Source organism: Adiantum capillus-veneris, chromosome 1 (genome assembly GCF_014529385.1).
Source record: "Adiantum capillus-veneris isolate H3 chromosome 1, ASM1452938v2, whole genome shotgun sequence".
Classification (NCBI taxonomy): Eukaryota; Viridiplantae; Streptophyta; class Polypodiopsida; order Polypodiales; family Pteridaceae; genus Adiantum; species Adiantum capillus-veneris.
Genome location: NC_140931.1, coordinates 63,845,205 through 63,868,587, shown reverse-complemented (window position 1 = coordinate 63,868,587; position 23,383 = coordinate 63,845,205). Strand labels below are relative to the sequence as shown.

The 23,383-nt window shown below is 41.6% G+C and overlaps 1 protein-coding gene across 1 annotated transcript; it reads right to left on the bottom strand.

Annotated features, from left to right (window-relative positions):
- Positions 1-15,923: 15,923 nt before the first annotated feature.
- On the bottom strand, positions 15,924-19,549 carry LOC147464906 (uncharacterized). The gene is made up of 3 exons (XM_086517046.1): positions 18,593-19,549; positions 18,446-18,501; positions 15,924-18,362 (listed from the first exon to the last, which is right to left on the bottom strand). Exons 1-3 carry the CDS (start codon positions 18,915-18,917, stop codon positions 17,277-17,279), a joined length of 1,467 nt encoding a protein of 488 aa, XP_086373172.1. The 5' UTR covers positions 18,918-19,549; the 3' UTR covers positions 15,924-17,276.
- Between the last annotated feature and the right edge of the window lie 3,834 nt (positions 19,550-23,383).

Sequence of the window (23,383 nt, the reverse complement as noted above, 5' to 3'; positions counted from 1 at the left end):
TTTTCCATTAACAGAGATAGATCTCAATGTAGTTTTAATAAACAAAGATAAAGCTGAAAAACAAAAGACGTTCGAGACCTTGTCATACCCCTCTACCGGCCTGTACTCTCTCTGAATGGTATCGACAATGTAATTCTTTCTCTCAAGATCGAGATTTTCCCAAATCTCCATCACAGTATGACCAAACTGAATCGTACAGAGCTGTTGAATCCTCTGTCGCATTTTCTTTCCCACCCTATCTGCCACAATAGGCCCATATCTGCTCCTGTACACCTTGCTAGGATCATGCTCGTGTGATCCCCAAGGTGTACGTGGTGTGCCCATCGGTGAACTATCTACTGAAGAGAGTGGTGGGCGCTCTCTCGGTGGTGTAGACGCATCGGTAGAACCACTACCACAGCAACCACCGCCTCCAAAACGACGATGACGTCATCTCAAGGATGAACCACCTATCGGTGTAGAGGGCACATGAGTCCTAGGCGTAGGGGGCACACTAGACTGAGGTGTGGGGCCGATCGGTGTAGGGACCACACTAGTTCCGAGCATAGGGTCGGCCGTAGTAGGTCTAGAGGTACCTGCACCTACACCCCAAAGGTGTTGTGCCATGGCGATCTGCTCATGTGTGAACTGAGACAAAAACGAGCCCATTTTCTCGGGTGACATGCCGGCCAGAGTGACTGGAAAACTAAAACTAGGAGAGTAGGGCTCATCCTCATCGGCCATGGATAATCATACACAAACAAAACACACAAAATACGTTAGTTCACGTAAGAAATGCTTAATTAATACAAACAGCAAATCAACGAAACTGCTACACAAATGAAACAAATCAACGAAACTGCTACATAGATGACCAAAATCTAAAGTGTATTGTAGACTAATAAAAAGAGCCATACAAAAGGTTTCCTAGAAAAAGTCATTAGTTAATCTCTCATCCTCTATGAGATCTCATGCACCAAAGATGTCTATCTCAATCTGTACTTCTGCATCTTCATCGTCGAACTCTACTTCTTTGTCGCTCTCCGCATCAGCTTCATTATTTGACACCTCATCTCTAGGTTCAGACAATTGCTGAATGCTGACATCCACCTCAAAATCTAAACTTAAAGTTGGAGTCGGTCCTGCGCTTTGTTCATGAATCACCTCTTCGAGCTCAACATCCAATCCTTCACACACTTGCTTGCTATGTGGAGCAACTTGAACGACATAGAGCCAGCAGGGTTTAGACAGATCATTCTCATCAGCTTCTATCCATAGTGGATCGTGTATGAACACAACCTTTTCACAATGTTTCGGAAGTACGAATGTATCCCGCACATCTATCCACACCCGCCTAGAGTTCACTTGAATCAGTCCACTCTTGTCTTTGCGCACAGTTGCATTAGGGCCGCTGGTAATAACTTTGAACCACTTGACATCAAAGATAAACATATCAAACTTTCTAAAGCTAATCTTCAAGATGTCTTGGATGTAGCCAAAGTATTCAAGCTGGCCAATCTGTGTATTCTCATCCCTAGCACTACTCCTACTTTCTTGGTCAAAGCTTGCCCTAACACCACTGTCGAAAGTGACCCTTTGTTCGTCAATCCGTTGCACTCTGAAGTGCTTCCCATGCGACCACAAAGCTCCATACTTGTGATATTGCAGCCACAAAATTGAAACAGACTAAAAGTTATTAAAGCAAACTAATTTTCATGTACAGCTCAAAAAGGAAGTTGTGAAATGCACATGCCAATCACAATCCCTTGACATCTCCTCTTTCTCTTCAGTAATCAACACTCCACTCCTCTTTGCCTCTGAGAGTGTCGCATCTAACCACCACCCAGTTGGAAAGTCAGGTAATTTCTGAAGATGGTCTGGAAAAGGAAGGTTTCTAGTTGCACGGTTGCGCTTGAATTGAAGGCGATCTGTCAAACATTGTTGCTTTTCCCCTTCGTACCTCTCTAGCCACTTTGCATGATGTCTGAGTTGAGAAGGCAAAATCTCATAACATTTTCTCGCATTGTGATGTCCATCTTCCTAACGATGCCTTGTCCCTGTGGCTCGTCCCCTATCACCTTGACGTTGACCTCAGTAGTCCACATTTGGGGCATCTCTGGATCAATTGAGACCAAAAATTCATTGATGAGGACAAGGGACTCTTGTACAAGCCATCCTTTGGCCATGCTACCCTCGGGGCGAGCCCTTTGACGAACAAAGCGTGATTGCATATGTGTTGGTCGCAGATTTTTCATTTTCGAAATATCTGATGCTTGCAATGCGCACAAAGACACGCCATCCTATCGTCCATAATTTATCTACCAATGATGCAACAAATAATTAAAACACTCTAGTTGTTATAACTACAAGCTTTAACAACCTCACATTCTCTAGCCAGGCCCGATCCCCACACACCTCGGTCTAGAGGTGCATGGAGATTAGGACCACAGGGTAATAATCTTGTCTTTATTGGTCAATGACTATATTTTAAATTTCTTGAAGTCTGTGTGCACTTTTGAAGTCCGATTGCATTTTTCAACTATTTTTTGCTAGCTCTAATAACCTCACATTCTCTAGCCAGGCCCGATCCCCGCACACCTCGGTCTAGAGGTGCACGAAGATTAGGACCACAGGGTAATAATCTCGTCTTTATTGGTCAATGACTATATATTAAGGTTCTTCCAGTCTGTGTGCACTATTGAAGTCCGATTGCGTTTTTTCTACTATTAATTTGACGCTAGCTCTAATCTAACCTATAATCTAACCTAACCTAACTTAGTGTAACCTATCTTATAACATCTACCTAGCCTATAACCTAACCTAACTAAAGTCTGTTTGCATTTTTAGAAGTACACGAGTCACTTCGAAGTCCGATTGCTTTTTTTGAAGTACACGCGTCATATTCCAAGTCCGTTTGTATTTTCTCAACTATTATTCCGTGGATAGACCTAGCATATAACCTAAACCTAACATAACCTAACCTAACATAAAACAACACAATGGTGAGGCGTTTAGTAAAATGACAAAGCCGTAGATCTTGCCCACAATGCATATGCGATGTGGGCAAGCTCTATGGCTTGCCAATTTGGCAAACGGCTCACCATTGTGTTTTTTTTAGAGTTGCAAAGCGATTTTATGGCCTGAAAATCGCTCGCAGACATATAGACAACACCATGGCGAGCCGTTGGCAATATGGCAAGCCGTAGAGCTTGCCCACATCGCATAACCTAACCTAACCTAACGTAACGTAACATAACCTAGTGTAAGTTAACCTAACCTAACATATAACATAACCTAACTTAACTTAACGTAGCTTAACCTAACATAACCTAATATAACTTAACCTAACGTTAACTAACCTAACGTATAAGATAATCTAACCTAACCTAACATAACAACGTAGCTTAACTTAACATAACCTAACCTAATCTAACTTAACTTATAATTTAAACTTAACCTAACCTATAATCATTATGCCTAACCTATAATCTAACCTAACGTAAAACCTATACCTAACGTAACTTAATGTATATAACCTAACTTATAACATCTACCTAACCCATAACCTAACCTAACCGAAGTCCGTTTGCGTTTTTAGAAGTACACGAGTCATCCTTGAAGTCTGATTGCGTTTTTACTACTATTTATTTGACGCTAGCTCTAACCTAACCTATAATATAATCTAACCTAACGTAAAACCTACACCTAACCTATCTTATAACATCTACCTAACCTAACCAAAGTCCATTTGCGTTTTTAGAAGTACACGAGTCACTTCGAAGTCCGATTGTGTTTTTTGAAGTACACGCGTCATATTCGAAGTCCGTTTGTATTTTCTCGACTATTATGCCGTCAATAGCTCTAACCTAACCTAACATATAACCTAAACCTAACATAACCTAACCTAACATAAAAAGAACACAATGGTGAGGCGTTTAGCAAAACGACAAGCCGTAGATCTTGCCCACAATGCATATGCGATGTGGGCAAGCTCTATGGCTTGCCAATTTGGAAAACGACTCACCCTTGTGTTGTTTTTAGAGTTGCAAAGCGATTTTATGGCCTGAAAACCGCTCGCAGACATATAGACAACACCATGGCGAGACGTTGGTAATATGGAAAGCCATAGAGCTTGCCCACAATGCATACGCCTTGTGGGAAAGCTTTATGGCTTGCCGTATTGCCAAACGGATCGCCATTGTGTTGTTTTTAGGGGCACGAGGTAATTTTAGCGCTTGAAAATCGCTCGCAAACATATAGACAACACCATGGCGAGCCGTTTGGCAATACGGCAAGCCATAAAGCTTTCCCACAATGCATATGCATTGTAAGCAAGATCTATGGCTTGCCGTATTGCCAAACAACTCGCCATGGTGCTATTCTAGGACTTGAAATCCGCTCGCGGATATATAAACAACATAATGGGGAGCCGTTGGCAATACGGAAAGCCATAGAGCTTGCCCACAATGCATATGTGTTGTGGGTAAGCTTTATGGATTGCCGTATTGACAAACGAAATACCATTGTGTTGTTTTTAATATGCGTTGTGGGTAAGCTCTATAGCTTGCCGCATTGTCGAACGTAGCTTAATCTAACTTAACCTAATGTAGCTTTACCTAACCTAACGTAACTTAACCTAATATAACATATAAGATAACCTGACTTAACTTAACGTAGCTTAACCTAACCTAACCTAATATAACTTAACATAACGTAGCTTAACTTAATCTAATCTAACGTATAAGATAACCTAACTTAACCTAACGTATAACCTAACATAATAACGTAGCTTAACTTAACATAACCTAATGTAATCTAACTTAACTTATAACTTAAACTTAACCTAAAACATAAACCCCTTCAACTACATAATTTGAAAAACGACATAATTCAATAAAACATTTCTGCAAAACAAGATTTTATTATAAACTTTAACAAAAAAATTTCATAATTTAAAATGAAATTTCACATAACAAATCCTAATTTCTTTTAAAGCATTGAAAGTTTTAAGCATTCAAAGTTTAAAGCATTCAAAGTTTAAAGCATGAAATTTTCTTTTTTTAATATACAAAGTAATTTAAATAAACTTAATATTCATTTAAAGGTTTGAGCACTCACATTAGTTCTATTTGAGCAATGAAAGTTGTCGCCTAAGTCATAGAACCTACAAAAACGCACACACAAACACAAACACAAAGTTAAACCCTAAACCCTAAATCTACAAGAAAACATGAAAATAATCTTACCTTAGTGTTATGCGCCAACCCAAAAAGCATGATTAGCACCTCCAACGGCGTGTATCCCAGCAGATCTGTGAGAGAGGGTGAAGAGGAGATCTTGAGATGTGGCGCAAAAAATAGTAGAAATGCGAAGAGAAAGCCCGCGGTTTCGGTTTTTGCAGGTACCGACAGTACAGCTCGGTATAGGCGTCAGAAAAGCCAACGAAAGGGGCGTCGAAATGCGCATTCGCGCTGGCGTCGGAACACCCGCCAAAATAGACGTCGAAATTTTGAAAATAAAATTTTAAAAAAAACCTTGGCTCCCTCCATAAATACACACATATATACCGACGCCCGCCAGTGACGCCGGTAATGTGGCGCCAGAATTCAAGTGACCTCTTGTAGTGTTAGTTTCTTTGTGTTAGTTTCTTTTCAAAACTATTTACACTCCTCTTTAATGGATGCTAGGAGCATCACATTCGCCATAAGTATTGGCAACGATGATCATGGATATACAAGTTCGGATCTGTTTTTTGCTAAATGCATGCACACTAGGTGTTATGAACCCTAGTGTTTAGCAAAGGCTGATTTGGAGCGGCATGCATATTCATCACATTAGTTGCTTATGAAGCATTTTCACTCTTTGTGTAGTATCTCTACGAGATTCCTTTTGGGTCTACCAATCACCAATAGAGGTCATGGCTCGGTTTGGGTGCTTGTGGATCTTTCAAGTTAACCAGGATTGTTATTTAGGGCATTGTTGCTTCCTCAGCAATGTTGTACAATATTGTGATCCCCGTTTACCAGTCATCTGGGAAGACTGTTTGTAACCCGTGGGAAAAAACACCTCAGTACTGTCAATTCTCTAAGGGGATAGGAAAATTACAAAGTGACATCTTGTGCTAAAGGATATGTAAAGTGCGTACGGTAGCACCAAAAATCCAATTAGTAAGAATTAATTGCTCTACTTAGAGTTTGTTTACCATAAGTTAAAGCATGTTTGCGACTAGGTTTGGCCTCTTCATATATAAGTTAGGTTCTCAACCTTGAACACTAGTTATGGTGGGGTTGTTTATTGATGAAATTTGGGAACGTCAAGGACTTAAACTTAGCTGATGATTTATGTCAACAAGTTACTTTCACTGAAAGTGAAAAGAGGTTCTCTATCAGGTACATCTTTGTTGTGATAACTCGTTTAGCATGCTCATGTGTGTTCTAAATGGAGTGTACACACTATGATTGGATAGGACCCGGTAACACAAGATGGTTGCAAATGGACAACAATGTGGAAAATCAAGATGTTACTCTTGGTTTCATTGAACCTCCTACTGAACCATGTTCCGTTCAAGCAAACAGTTAGATCCATGGAGGATGCCACTGTGGAAAACATTAGTGTATCATCACTCTTGTTTTTGAGGACAAAAACGCTCCTCCAAGGGGGGAGTAATGTCAGGCCCAAGGTAGGATGGGCCAAGGCCAAGGGTCAACTCCAGATACACATGCAATATAGGGTCTATATGTAGCTAAGAGCTAGAGGGTCAATGGCCTATATATAGGCAGGTTGGGTGGTTATGATCATGTTTATCTTCCCTCGGTCTCATAGATGACATGTCAATCGAAGTTTGGAGCACCAAGATATGAAAGGTTGAAGTTAGCAATAGTTGTAAGCCGGGTAATGTCAGATAATTTTTGGGAATTTTGATATGCATTGTTCAGGGAATCAAAAAATTTCAAATACGGTGCGGACTCAAGGGCTCGAAGCTTGGGACCAGGGGTTTCAATGGCATTTCACGGATCAGTCTCACCGGCATCAAATGGCTGTGTTGGAGAGTCGGGAGATAAATTGGTTTTTTTGAAGGTCTTTTATGAACATGAAGATTTTTTGGAGGCTTTGGTGGTCGAACCACAAGGTGCCACCATGTATCACTGGTAATGAACCCACATACGGAGTGAATGGCTCGGAGAATGGGGATCTAGGGCATGTAGCCCTTGGAGAGTAACACAAACCTCTCTCTTGCATGGGCTATGGTGCTCTCGATGAGCACTGCTCGCATAGTGCAGTTGGGCGGTTTTGGTTGTGCAAGGCAGCTGTGTCAACAACGATGGCCAATGGAGGTTGTTATGGGTGGTGCTTCCCGGTAGCCGGTGGTTCTATTCAGTGATGATGTGGCTTGGGCCCAATGTTTTCGAAGATAGGGGGATCCCCCACTAGCGCTAGTGCTAGTGGGGGGCCTTCCCGTTTGCAGTGTAAAGAGGTAGGGGATGAGAGGAGATAATCAGACACGCCTGTCCAAAGAGGTGGATCATGGTGAGAGGGAGATGGTATTGGAAGGTAGTCAAGTTGTCATGCCATGTAGTGTTTGATATAAGTGAAAGTGCCAAGTGTGGAAATGTAAGAAAATACTAAAAGAAGCTTCTAGTGAGCTGCATGAGTAGGAAGAGATCCCTTTTTTTTTCTTTTTTTGTGCTTAGCCATCCCCATAAGAGGGGATTCCCTCAATTTGTAGAGGACTTTTTACCCATTTTGTGCTACATGGAACCATAGAGGGTTGCTGGCTCTTGGTTTTAAGCTCGTCGAGACAGCGAGCGTATTGTGTATGGTTTTTTTCAAATGATAGGGAAGACATCATTGCCGTTTTTTGGCATCGATTCCCCTTTCCCCCCTCTCCGTTCTACTACTTTTGTAGCTGTGTTCATGGTGTGGAAGGTGTGTGTTGATAGGTGTGCCCCCTTCGAACCAGTGGGTCCTAATTGCAAAGAGAGAGAAGGAGAGTTTTTGTGTGTGAAAAGCCGTGGAATGTGCCGTACAGAATGTGTGCATTGAGTTGTGGTCTTGCAAAGTGTGAGTGAGTTGGGAAGGGTACAAACGGTGGTTTTATTGTGGATAATGTCGAGTTTTGAAGGTGAAATCTAGTGGATTGGGTTGATGTGTATATCAGGAGCTATAGAGAGGCATGCTAGTTGTGTTCCCTGTGTGTTCCCCCTTCCATATTCTATTGCCGCCAAGGAGGAGTGCATTGATGCTCCTAGTTGAATTGGAAGCATCGGTTTTACCGATGTCAAAATTATGAGATTGGAAGAGCAGGTCCTGATAGAGATAGCATGGTCCGGTTGTCCCATTTCCACTAGGGTGGAAGATGAAAAAAGATGGCTACAAGACTATGGTTTGTTCGTGCTGGAGAGCAAGCTGACAAGAGAAGAAGGTGCAATACAAATATTTTTGCTATTGTTTCGTGGTAAAGAGAAACGGTGATTTGATGGTCTACTTGAAGAAGAGAAGATGGATTGTGAAGCTTTGGAAGCGGATTTCAATGCTAGTTTTGCTAGCGTCAATGCAAATGCATGAAGTAAAGAAAAAATTGGATCATTGCATAGATATTTGGTTGCATTTTAAAGACCATATGTGTCTTGAATGTCAAAAAGTCATATGTTTTTAATGTCTCATCAACATGTATCCAATTGTGTTAATGACCTAAGAATGCAGTTATTTATATGCATGGTGAAGCCAACTTGTCTACAGCGTTGTCTATGAATCTCTTCATATTTACTTTCCTAGGACAAGGTGATAACACCATGCATTAATAAATGTGTACAAGAATATCCATGCACTCTAAAGAGCATATGTGGGAATTCACTTGGGTGTCGAAAGTCGTATCTGTCTAATCCACAGATGCCTCACTAGCATGCATTGTGCCCTAAAAGTTATGTATTTTTCTGACCTCAGATTCTAGATGTTAAGCATTCTGTACCTACCAAGATCTTACTGGTGCAACCAACATTCTCTGCACCTATGATGGTCATGTCATTGTCATTATGCCTGTTGTGGCACGTACATAGTGGGAGCGAATGCCAGGAGATTTACTTTGTGACATTTTAGATACGTAAGTATATTTTCCATAATGTACATATGCATATCTTAGTATAGTAACAAGATTTTCTATATCATCCTATTATTTATCTCAAGGGTAACATATTCTTACTTTACTGTTACTAAAGTATTATGGAGAAAAGTGTCAATAAATGTGCCTCTAACTTGGGAAAAAAAAGCATTGGTTCTTTCTTTTTACTATCCCATTATCAACTCACACTCTAGCTAGATCTATAGCTAGTGTAATTTTCAATATATATAATCTATGTATATTCCATAGTTTTCTTATATTTCTTTATTATAGATACTAAGAAGGTATCAAATCCTAGTGAGACACACGCTTGCATAATTCTCAAAGATGCACCTAGTTTAATGCATTATTGCAAGGATACTTTAAAAAAATTTCAAGGAGAAATGTCATGCTTTCATATTGCATGAGGTGTCTATTGGAATCAATGAAAGTTTAAGCTAAGGAGACCACAAGAAGACTTTGCTACCAGAAAGATACCCTATTTTGATGAGATTTTTACACATGGTTCTAATCCAAATTGGAGAAAGTGTATAAAATGGGTGTCATAGTTAATGAGCTGCATTTTTTTCTCCTATTTTAATTTTTTTATTTGGAGACACGGTTAAGGAGATGTGCTCAAAATGGTGGACCTCAATCTGCCCACATCATGCAGGACAACCCATTTCAAACTTTGTCAATTCTTATTCACACTGGCTCCTCTCTTTCTTGTGTAACCCTTGAGGATTTCCTTCACCTATAAAAGGGGACCTCTTATTCTTTGAAAACCATTCTTTAGAGAGTGAGAGGGTTAATGCCTATTTGTACTTAACCATAAACATAAGCCCTAAGTCTACATTTGCTCCTTGAAGAAGACTAGCCAATCTTATAGCAATCCTTGTAAGATCAACTCTATTCAAATAAGGACTTGGATTTGGAGCATTATTCAGGAATAGAAGTCAAGGATAGAAGTCTTCCCTCTCCTTCTCTCTCCATCAAATTGGCAAATAAATCTCACAGGGTTATCAAACAAGGTGTGTTTTATTTGTGATTTTATTGGTTTCTTGATGTTTTGCTTGTCATCTCTAACCCAACCCTTATCTCTATCTCTATTTCCAACTCTATTCCCTAACTTAGATATTATCCACTTCTAATTCGACACCCACCCTTACCTCTATCTCTACATCTACTTCTATATATATCCTTATCTCCATCTCTCTTATGTCCTAATTTTTGAAGTCATTCAAGCTACAACAATCCACCAAAGCTATGATCAATCTTCTTGGAGAGATATGTAAATATACAAGGTAAGTAGACATATCTTTACACTCTCACAAATCTCTCTCACTCTTAGAAGCTCATTCTCTCTACACACTCTAGGTTCTCCTTGCTACATGTACATCTCTCCCTGCAATATCCTTATTGCCTATACATGCAAGAATAGGGCTTGGAAGGGAAAAAATTATATTCATTACTTCTCTCATATTTAGATTTTGCACATACTAGAATATACTAGATGAAAAATCCACATGATGTGAATTTCTATCGCTTCCACTGTGTGATATCTATTACAATTAATGTATGGATCAATTGTAAGTACACTTCCAACAACGTATAGTGTTTTTATTGGCCCAAAAGGCTCAATGAAATACTTATTTCACTGGATCTCATCATGCTACCCCTTCTAGACTATAACTTTTCTTCTGATATAAGTGTAGTTATTTTGCTATGAACCAAGAGGATTTGTAAACACGATTAATTCCAGTCACTAGACAAAAAATATATAGGATAGTAAGCACAAAACTACAATTTCAAAGAACAATTTGTAGCTTGTTTGATCAGCAAAGATTGAATGTCATTAACTCATCTATTAGCCCTTTCATCCTATCGATGATAAGATATGACTAAAACCTTGATGTTTTCATCTTTGTGTTGTTTTGATTTTCTATTTTGTGTTGTTTCTTTGTATGTGTGAATGAAAAAGAGAGAATGGGGCTTCTTTGATTGCACTCCCTACCAAACTCTAGACTTCATGGCATCTATGGCATAACTCCTTCATATAGTTTTGGAGTTACCTCACAAGTTCTCATAGCAAGAAGTCCGAAGCTTTCATGGCAAGACTGCAAACTTCTCAACACCTTCACTGTGTAAAGCATTGACTTACTCGTGTAGTGATGTGATGTTTATCAATCAAACCAATCGTGCATATCTATGCATGGAGATAATGCACGCAATGTGGAAACCACGGAAGTTTAAATATGTCTATCGTTCAGCCACACTCTATGTTGTCACACTGACGCTCTATGGTGTCATGAAGCTACCATCCCACAACCTCGTCAATCCAAGAATTCAAAAAAGCCCCGATCATCCCTTGAGCTTGAAATCCAAGTTCATCCAATTCATGCAGTGAGCTTCTGTTTCTTTTCAATGTCAAGAAATGAAGGTCTATGCTGCAAGTCTTCAAGATCTACGTGAAATAGTCAAAGGTGATCGAAGAATGACAACAAACATGTTGCAACACTAGATCATCCTCAATGATATGCTTGAAACAGGATGATGTGATTCTTGCCACTTGTTTCGTCATGATATCATGAACCCTCGATAGCCTCTACATTGACTTTGTATCTTTCCTAATTATGCACCACACAATGGTGTTCGGACAACCACAAAAAGAACGCAAGTATTTTCTCTAGTCGTACTTAGGCACGTGCACGTCTCTCTCTCTCTCTCTCTCTCTCTTGAACTGCAATTGATCTTGAGGGGGATGTTGTAAGGCAATACCAATTGCTATTGTCCGCCACCCAAGAATGAAGGGTCACATACAATCATTAATAATGTACTCTCTCAAACGATAATTAGACAATTTCATCTCTACGTGTGTCTGAGCGAGTGCGTCTAAGTGTGTGAGGAAGGCAATGAGGCATGTTCATGATGGGAACGGGATCGTGCTAGCTAGGGTGGATGAAAGATAAACATCATGCACACAAGTGTTGGCTAGATTATCACTCAAGAGAATTAGGTTCCAAGATCAATTAACTTGGACTCATAAACACGATCTTGAGTATTTGCTAAGACATCACAAGCTCACTATAAAAAAGAGAGATGTAATTCAAAATAGACTTGTGTTTATTCATTCATGAAATGAGCTTTAAGTAGCTCTACATCCTTGCACCACTACATGTGGATAATTCCACATTTTCCCTCCTTGACTCATACTCTAGGACACTAGGACAAACCTCACACTTTATAATCCTCCCCTTGAGGTTTGGACCAGGAACAAACTGAAGAAACTGACATCCCTGGCACACTCCAATCTAGGAGCAAAAAGAACATCTCCAATCTAGGAGACCATCCCCAATCCAGGGGAATAACTATAACTAATCCAAGAGACACTCAACACCTCCCCTCAAACAGATGTATAAAAGTGAGACCAAGCTAGTCCAAGCTATCTCCAAACAAATACGACTGAAGGGAAAATGCCAAAACAAAAGATAGAGAATGTCGTCGTAGACTAGAAGGCTATTTCTGCCTTCTTCTTCATATTCATCTTCGTCCTCCACTACATGAGCTTATTCTCTTGTAGGTTTCTTACATTTGTACTTTCTAATGTTGTTGCTTTCTTTTTCCCCGTGGTGCCTTGGAGTGGTCTTTGCACTTGGAGACTCTCTAAGGCCACTGTTTGGAACTCCATACATCATAGAATCCCTTTTTTTTTTCATTGAGTGCATGCAAATATGGATGCAAGAATTTATAGAAGATGCAAAAATAAAGTTTGTGTGAAATCATGTAAGCTAGATGTATGTAACAAATGGAAGCTTGATGATAATACTTTGCTCCTCTCCTCGAGCATGAGCTCATCACAGATGTCTTAATAGGCATGTCATATATAACATAAAGTTGTGCTTTGTGTTTGAACACGGTGCTAGTGGTGCTTCTGAGCTTGCTTGGTGAAGGCCTTTTTAAATGTCTGAGAAATCCTACTTTCTTTTGGAAGCTCAAGATTTAGTGCTTGCTTGAAGCTATACTCCCTCGAGTGTTGCCTTTTTTTTCAACTTCTGTTGCCTACTATCTGTGGGAATGAGCCTGAGCAGGGTTAAGAGTCTTAAACCACTTTTGAAGATAGTGACTCGTGGGAAGTGACTTTGGATAGCTTCAAAGCGTGAGAATGTGCCCTAAATGTGTAAGACCAAGGATATGTATGGCGAGGCTTAAAGGCTTATGGCCAAGCTTACAGTTGTGCAAGTAGACGGTGCAGCCAGGGTTGATTAACGAGCAGCATCGCGCGGATGAAGATGATGCAGCTGCTAGTCAGTGCAGAAATACAAGCAAAGCCAGGGTCAATGGGCTACAAAAAGTAGATCGGCGTGCTCAAGCGATGATGATGATGATGTCATGGAAGGTGCAAGCGGTAGGTGATATAGCGGGCGACACAGCAAGCTGATTCATCTGATGTTGGGCGGGAGTCAGTCTGGCAAAATGAGCACGAGCGGGGCCGTCAAGAGCTGAGTCCAAAATTTGGCAGCATGTGGTGAAGTCAGGGTGATGGCGTCGATGGGTGAAGCCACATCCAGGCCTTCATAACGAGTGTGATAGGGAAGCAAAAAGGCTAGCTTTTTTCACCACAATCGCTCTTAAACTCTCTGTTGTGAAGCAAGGGCGGTTGCAACTGCAAACAGCATCAATTACTTGGTCCCTTGACTTGAAGTGGGTTTGTGTGTAACCACCCACCTTTTGTAGGTTTGCCTCCTATGTTCGAGGGTTCCCACCCACGTGCTTTGAAGGCACAACTCCAAGAAAACTCTCCTTGTTAGGTGGGCATTGAAGGCTCAAGAGCCCCACACACACACACACACACACACACACACAAAAACACACATAGAGGTTTGAGAACTTCAATCTACAGGGGGATTCCAAAAAAGCAAAAAACTTCAATTTGCAAATTTAATCGAACAATTAAATGCTTGTAAGAAACCCGATTAGAGCAAGTGGACAATCGATGGATTGCTCCCGAGACGGGCACACACACACTAGTTGCACAAAGTGATGACGATTATTATGAGAATTATATTAACACAGAGTAGGCTAAAAATGAGTACAAAATGCACACTAATAGAAAAAATTGCACACACAACCAACGAATTCCCCTTCACCTAATCGCCAAAGGTAGTGGAGCATGCTCTTGCCCAAGTGGCGATTAGGGATTGGAATTATTGAGCTAATGAAAAATAGAATTAGTGAATACTATTGACGAATGTTAATTACAAAACGCTAATCACTAACCCAAAAGCATAACAATGAATCTAGCTAGCATACTCTAGTGCTCTGATACCACTTGATGGGAACGGGATCGTGCTAGTTAGGGTGGATGAAAGATAAACATCAAGCACACAAGTGAGCGTGTGTTGGCTAGATTATCACTCAAGCAAATTAGGTTCCAACACCAGTTAACTTGGACTCATAAACACGATCTTAAGTATTTACTAAGCCATCACAAGCTCACTATAAACAAGTGAGATGTAATACAAAATAGAAGTGTTTATTCATGAAATGAAATGAACTTTAAGTAGCTCTACAACTTTGCACCACTACATGTGGGATAATTCCACCTTTTCCCTCCTTGACTCATACTATAGGACACTAGGACAAAGCTCACACTTTATAGTTCAAACCATTTTCTCTAAGCCTCTCCTGCTCCTGGCTTCTCAGTGGCAAGCCCTTCGTATATGCGAATTTAACAAATATGTTGCGGGGCGATCTAAAACAGATTCCAAAAGGCTTTGGCACCGATCCTCCTAATCTTCGCATTCCAAAAATCCCAAAGTAGGATCAATCAAGTAAATTTCTAAAGAAAACTTCTATATGAATGGCAGCCACATGTCGTTGTTATTGTACTTTGGAAAAGCCCACTATTCCTGAATGTGTTATTTTTTGTAAAGCACAAGTTAACACACATCTTGCTTCCACCTTCGAAGGCTTTCAAGTTTGTAGTGCCATCAACACGTACCTCAAAAGAAAAAACAAATGGACCTAGTCTCGTCCACATCGTAATTAAAGAGTTTCCAAAGTACTTGAAAAAAGACGTCACGCAAAGCAAATGTCACCATCTGCCTGGCCATCGCCTTCCCTTCTTGTGGCGCACACACACGACACAAAGCATCTTACAAGTTTCGGAAAGACGACCATTATTAGCCTACAAGTTTAAAATTCTTTTGTCTAGTTACAATCCCCAAATTATGGGGCTTTCAAAAATACAAAGGCCATTGTCAAGAACTCGAGAATTGGCTCAAGGAATCTCTCATAGCTTAGAAAAACGGCATATTTCTCAACTTACAAGGCTTGATTGGTTGCTTGTTTAGTGGAATATGGAAAGGTATACTATAAATAACTAGTATGGCCAGCCTCTCTCAGATGCATTGAAGGTTTGGCTGCAAAGCACACCACCGGAGATGGTCGGAGAAAGGAGAATCCGCCACGTGCCAAGGGGGAGCCGGAATCCCTCCTCCCATTATAGATAGTATAAGGGGAAGTCGGAATCCCTCCCTCAACACAAAAGGGCACGAGCACTTTAATGAAGCTCCAACGTTGAGATCCACGGCAGCGAAACTAGGACACGGAGATCGGGGTGCCCGCAGCGGTAAGATGGCGGTGGTAAACTAAGACACGAAAAAGTAAATTTGGACAAGCAAGGGGGCTGCCCGCATGTCAACGAACGCGTCACGGACATAGTGGTTAGTGCATTGGGCTCTCACGACGGTGGCGAGGGGCTGCCTGCGAGCGCCTATTTTTTGCCACCTTCCATTCGCCTCGAGAACGCGTGTTTCTCTCCAACCAGTTGATCACACACTTGGGCTTCATCCAATTCCGTGCCCATTATAGATAGTATAGATACAGATATAGATATAGATATAGATCCCCCTTCACTATGGTTTATAACTTAGCTTTGAAGTTTGAACGCTCTTAGTTCAATGATGAGTGAGAGCCATGTTTCTCCGTAAGAGTGTGGTAACCAACGTCAAATTCCAAAGCATTCAAACCATTCTAACCGATCTTTGGAAATCCCCCAAGTTTCGAAAGAGATTTTCAAAACTCTATCCACCTGCTTCAATTTTGCCCTCCACCAGCAATGAGCATTCACGTCGTACTCTTGTACAATCCCAGCTGCCATTCAACTTTACCTGCCAGTTTTACCCCCCCGGGCCCCCAATGAGAAAAACCTCCAGAGTCCAGACCCTCCCCCCAGATTCCTATCTCTGAGAATTTTGAGCACGACATTTTTTCCTCTTGGTAAACTCTTGCCTTTGTCCTGGACTCTGGACGTTGGATACATTTTGTAACCTCCAGCTTCCAGGCTCCAAGGCCAGGGCCCACTGGCCACAATAATGACATACAGATGCTGCAAGTTGCAACAAAAAAGTGAAGCAGACTTCCTCTCCCCCAATGTAAATGTCACTGCGTGTGCATGGTCATGGGACTCGAGACTCATTGAAATTTGACACCTCTGGGCGCCATGGTCAGGAGGGCACTCCGGCCCAATGATCGATCGCACCCGCTCAGCCCAATGGCCCATTTGGTCCAATGATCCCACCTGACGGCTGTGGTGTCAATTAGTCATAAGGGTGTATGATACCTTGCCCAAAGCCAGGGCAAACAATCTGTGTGCCTGGTTATGCAGGTAAAAGTTCCAAAAATGTCTGTTTGCCATGGATGCCTTTGTTGCTTCATTTTTATTGGGCAAGTGGACACAACTAGTTGCCTTGCCATACTTGGGGCTTCTTTCTAAAATATTGCTTCTAGGACAAGAACAGAGCCCAAATCTCAAACGACAGCAAGCTTTACCTTGTTGAGAGTTCATTCCCATTGAACTATCCCTGCTACAATTCCCTTTTCTTCATTTAAGCTTCACAAGTCCAAAGCTAAGCAAGATCGAAACACACGCATATGTTACATTAGTTCTACAACTTGATATACAGCATATTTGCTGCTTGTTAATCCCCATGTACAAGAAAAAGCCCTGTAACTGTGTAATGCAAACAACTGAGTAACTTCACTATAAAAATACAACACGATTCACAAGGTAATCAGCCAAATTTGCACTATGAATTTGGTGATCTCTCCCTCTCTCTCTCTCTCTCTCTCTCTCTCTCTCTCTCTCTCATGTGTACAAGACTCGGTCTTTGGTTCCTGCACCTCATGAGACCATCGATCATCGCTCATTCATGAGAATTGAACTCCACACATCACTGAAAACCTCTTTGATCAGAGGATGAAGCTCAGGAGAGTTAAGCGTCAAGTAACATTGAAGGAGACGCTCCTCCACATCCATGGAGGCCTCCTCCAAATCCTGTTCCATAATCATCTCATACATAGATTGTCGAAAATCCTCATAAGGACTCTGCGACATCTTCACAAGGGCCACACTGTCTCTGACAACACCTTTCATATTCTCAGGCAAACTCGCAGAAAAACTAGAGCCTCTATGACCTCTTCCATTTTTTATATATGCATCATGCTTGCTTTTGTGGAATTCTACAACATTGCCTTCATCCTCTGGTCCATACTCTGGCAAGCCATTAATGCTAGGTTCATTCACTGGCAAGACCCTGTCGTCACGTTCCGATTCACATAAGCACACCTTGAATTCCCCATCTTTACATACATCACGTTCCCGGGTATCACTGTTCTCACTGGACCGTGCATTCAGTGAGGAGCAAGATCCAACTCTTTCTTCTTGCCATTTGCTTGAGAGCATTAAGCTGGGATTCTCCGCAGCTATCAAAGCACTGTTTTCTTCCCACTTGCCGTATAAAATCCTGCCAAGAATTGTGCCTTCTGAGATCCCTACTGCAGCGTTGCATTCCCCGTGCATATCACTGGTAGCTGTGAGTTTTCCATGAGCAACAAAACTTGCAGAACTACTTAACACTTCTGACTGCTCAATTAAAGCACTGCGTGCGTTAATTGCAAGACTCGAACTAGTTTCAAGCCGTGTACTGCACAGAGTATCAAAGCTTCTTACGGTGCAGCAATCATGCCTGTGGTGGGTTGCTGAATTAAACATGCTATGATTAATTTCAACCGCACCTGAGGAACTGTTTTCATTACACTTTGTAAATTCGACATCATGTCCAAGGTTAGAATCAGCTGGAGTTGGCACGTCGCCTAATTTGATGAGGCTACAATTGGCACATTCAAATATACCTACAGAGCTTGATTCACTGCCAAATGATGAGTCAACTGAATCCGGGGTCAGAATGGTTGAGCCTTCTGTATCATTGTCGATAGCAGCACTCTGCAAACACAAACCCACACTCCTGGAGTCCCTGGCCGGAAAATCTTTGGCAAAATTATTGCTCAGCAAGGACTGATGATTACCATCAGAGGCAAGGCAGGTAGGCTCTCCAGTTCCAGACCTAGGCCGACATAGCATCCTAGATGCAGCAGTATTGAGCAAAGGAAGTGCATCATGCGCACATGAAAATTCGTTGGAAGCACTTGTAGATGTATGTATGGAGCATTTACCTTGTGAGCGATCTGTGAAAGCACGAGTCTCTGCGGCCGCAGACTGCATATCGTTCCAATTACTTGTATGGGAGATACGGATATTTTCAGGATCCTTGCGATTAGCTAGAAATCCCGCTAGCTCAGCTTCAAGATGAGAAGCTCTTGCCCTGCTGATAGCCTTGTGCAAGCTAAGAGCTTGTGCGAAGCTTGCTGTAGCTGGAGGCTGGAGACTATCGTCAAGACTCTGATGAGAAGCGTCGGACAAAGGAAGGAGAGGACTACCGAGCTGCTTCTGCTTCACCTTCTGCATGTCTCTGCGTCTCGAAAGCCACGATGGAAACATGGTTCTGAAAGTGGGCTGCAATCGTTGATCGAGCTTTCCGTCAGTTAGTCCTCAGTTGGACAGTCAATGGAGCCATAGCAGTTGCATAAGTTAACAAAAGCTGTGCATTGTTTCTCAAGCTTGTATACAGATCAAATCTCTTGAGCGAGGGGCACAGGAGCTAAATAGCTCTACGCCTGGCAAAATGGGAAGCTGCAGGAGACTATCAGGAAAATCTGGAGAGAGAGAGAGAGAGAGAGAGAGAGAGAGAGAGAGAGAAGCACATAAACAGCTGTTCACACATCAGGGGTAGCCGGGCACAAGCAGCTATGGCGCGTTTCGCATATTGCAAGACCCCGCTGAAACAAGCTGCTGTAACGTGGCAAGCAGGATAAAGACAAGAACGCCATAGCCAATCATGTGAGCTACCATAACCAGGAAGAAGGCTGGCAGAAATGGAGAAGGTGTGTGGGAGTAGCACACTTGATCAGGTTTTGAATTCCTTATTACATTAGCGCATCCGACGGCAGCGACGTCAGGCGCAGCAGGAGAAAATGAAAGCTGTGGGTTAACGGGTGTGTGTGTGTGTGTGTGTGTGTGTGTGTGTGAGAGAGAGAGAGAGAGAGAGAGAGAGAGAGGGGGGGGGCCTGCTGAGACGAGAGGGGATTTTTGCAAAACAATAAAATTGTAAAGGCAAACCTTGTAAACCACTTCTGTCTCCAAAGGCGGTTTCGCTAGCCTGCAGAGCGGAGGGCGGTTTCGAAACTGGCAGCGCCGTCACTTGACAACTCTGGATTTGTGATTGAGTTGAGCATAACGTCCAAGGCCAAAAGCAAGGCCAAGGCGTTCGATTTGCTAGCACGTTGTTAGAGGGAATTCGCACGGGCCCCAGTTGAACCCACGCCCCCCTTGCTTCCCTACACGTTGATGTTCTACACTCTATGCACATTCGCCCACTTGTATAACAGAGTTTTGAGTGACAAAGGCCATTTTGGCTGCTGTCCATAAATGATATGAAAGCTTCAAGTGAAGCAAGAGAGAGGAGGCAAAAAAGGTGAGAGAGTGGCAGAGTCAAGCGCAATTTCGCCAAAATTGGTAGAGTTTGGACTACTCGGGCCTCGTTTCTTCCACAGGACAATGGAGGTGACACACTACCACACCCTTTGTGCATATCCTACCTAACGAAAACAACAGAAAGTAGGCTAAAGAGTTCATAGAAGGACTTCAAAATTCTACCTCACCAAAACCATTGGCTAGAGACCCCATAGAAGACTTCAAAAAGAAAATCAGCTCAAGCATTAACAAAAGCAGCATGCTTTCAAAGTATACCTGATGGGAACCCCTATGGCCCATGGCCTTTCATATCGTAGGGTGGCTTCACATATGTCCGTGGACGTGAAGCACCCTAAAACACATTGTCCGCTTGGAAAAAGGAAGTTTGAATGGCATCCGCAAAGCCTTTGGCCCATTTAGATAGTGGATGCTACTTGATTTCCTCAACATTGACATCCATCTCAATCAATCTAAATCAAGAATAGGCTATAGAAGGTTTAGTTTGGCTTGGTTGTATACTTGAACTAATTGAATCAACGCTACATCCTAGCTCATAAAATCTTTTAAAGCTAGTATTTCTCTGGGCAATACCTTAACAATAATGAAGATTCTCTCCCTGAAGATGATATTATGGATGTATTTGGGGTATCGGATAGGGTTGCCAAGTTATACAAGGAAAAATGCTATGTTTTATCACAAACATTGCCTTCCTATCTTGCAAATTGTGACAATTTGACTATAATTATGGTAGCAACTGAGAAAGTATGATGTTAATTTACACACAGACCCTTAGTACTAAGGAGAAGCTCAACTCAAGAATCTCAACAACAGATGGGATTTTTCATGGTCTACAAAGCAATAGGATACGGTTCGAAGCACTTTGGGTTTATGCTGCCACCAACAAGCGTGCTATTTCATAAGGCTATTTGGGTTGCATCCAGAAGCAAGAGATTTTTGTTGGTAATGGATGGTGTTCAAGATGTCATAGATGTGAGGAAACAAATTCTTATTTGTTTTACAAGTGTTCCTCTAATGTCGATCATTAAAGCCTTTTACACCATGCCCCAAGACCATGCATTGGTGCCTTTACACCCTCAACCCTTTTCCTGGGCAAGAAATTCTATTGGGTGAATGTCGATATAGGGTAAAGGGGCCAGTAGAGGTACTTGTCCCCAAAAGGTGGACGTATCCACCCCCAAAAGAGGGAGAAACAATATGCTTGGAACTTTGCCTATGTGTCCTCATGTGATTTGCTAAAAAGTGTACTAGTGCTCACCCTTGAGTGTCTCTAATCTCCTAAAATCCTTCAAATGTGAATTTCCCCAATTACAATTGTTGGCAATAAGGTTGCAAGGAAACGCACACAGCATGGAGACGGCAAAGGAAGCTCAAGGCACACAACAGAGAGTGTATTACTTTGTGTGCAATAGAAAGATAAGTTAGCCCTAGAGTGATGGGCGTATATACAATGCATGGGTGAAAAAACCTCCTAGTGAGGAAAAAAATGCCCCGATTGTAAGTGTGTCCACACACATCACTACCACATGTATATGGTAACAAATCCCCCTCCGGAAGTGATGCGGTGAACGAGAGTTGACACATAGAGTATAGGGAAGTGCTATGCCATGAGAACATGATCGGTCCACAAAGGGGAGTAAGCCCAAAGCTTTGCAAAAAGCTTTGAACTTCTCATGAGAAAATTTTCTACACTGGTTTGTGGCACTAAAGCATAAGCCAAACAACCAAAAACTCTCATGTGATCAATAGAAGGCTTTCTATCATGCCATACTTCATATAGACTCATAGACTGCAAAGCTTTTAAAGGACACATGTTAAGTACATAAGTGGCACATATGATAGCCTCAAGCCAAAACGAATGGCAAAGCTTGACTTTTGACCATACATCATGCCATTTCCATGAGAGACCTATTTTTCCTCTCAAAAACACCATTTTGTTTAGGTGTATATGGAAGCATATATTGGTGTTTTATCCCACGACTAGCCATAAAGCTTGACTTTTGACCATACATCGTGTCATTTCCATGAGAGACCTATTTTTCCTCTCAACAATACCATTTTGTTGAGGTGTATATGAAACTGTACATTGGTGTTTTATCCCACGACAAGCCAGAAATGTATTAAATTCATGAGACATATACTCCCCCGCTCGATCGAAATGGAGGGTGCCCATAAACATTGTGAGACATTTTCAGTCATAGCCAAAAATTTCTTGAAGCACATAAACAACTTTGAACTTTGCTTTGAGCGGATATACCCTTGCATGCCTAGAGTAATCATTAATGAAAGGCACGAAGTATAGGTAATTGCCAAAGGACGGAGTTTGCATGGGCCCACAAACATCGTTGTGCACAAGCTGCAACCTTCATGTAGCCTTGACTGAACTACCCTTTGGAAATTTAGAACGCTGCATGCACAAACATGCTTGACAGGTGCTTCAAGAGGCGGCAAAGAAGCAACCATATCAATTTTTTGCAAATGTAGCAACTGGCAAAATTTAGATGCCCAAAACGTTCATGGCAAAGTTTTGTATCTGAAACAGTCTTTGAATTCACAACTGCATTTGCAAAATTCTACCCACACTTGTCATAAAAAGTGAGCTTATACAGCCCACGGCATGAAAGTTTATATGTAACAATTTTTTCACCAAAACTGAGATCATAAACTGTACATCTTTCATCCACAAATTTGACAACAAGACCAAGTCTAGCAATTGCAGATACAGACAAAAGGTTCTTTTTTATCCCAAGTACATACAATGCATCAACAGGTGTGAAAGAATAGCCATTTGCGAAAATCAGCACAATCTTTCCAACTCCCTTGATCGGATAAGAGGCATTGTCAGCACAAGTGATTGTATTCCTATGAGGTACATCCTTGAGAGAGGTAAACAAGTCACAATGAGAGGTAATGTGCTTGTAGCACCACTGTCAAAGTACCACACATGATCATCCGGAGGAACTGACATACATGCATCATGGATAGAAGGATCATAAATGCACTCTACACTAAAATCCCACTCTATATCTACATCAACATCACAATCTTCCTTCACAAAGACTCTACAATAGCTGCATTTGTAGTGGAACCAGCCTCTTTCGCCTTCAATTTCAAACACTTCTTGATCAAGTGATAATTAGTGTTACAATAATGGCAATGCATCTTCTTTTTGCTCTTTTTACTAGAGTTCCCATACGAAGTGTTGCAGCAGAAGCATTACTGGAACATATGATTTACAACCTTGTAGAAGAACCATGAGAAGTGGCTACATTTTTGTTACCACTTTTTCTTTGAGCAGCAATCAAGGCCTGCTTAACTGCACGCTATTTAGCCCCATTCTTTCTAAAAAGTGACTCTTCAAAACAGCAATGTGCATAATGCATTAAACTTGACAACTTCAAGATTTCCTTGGGTCA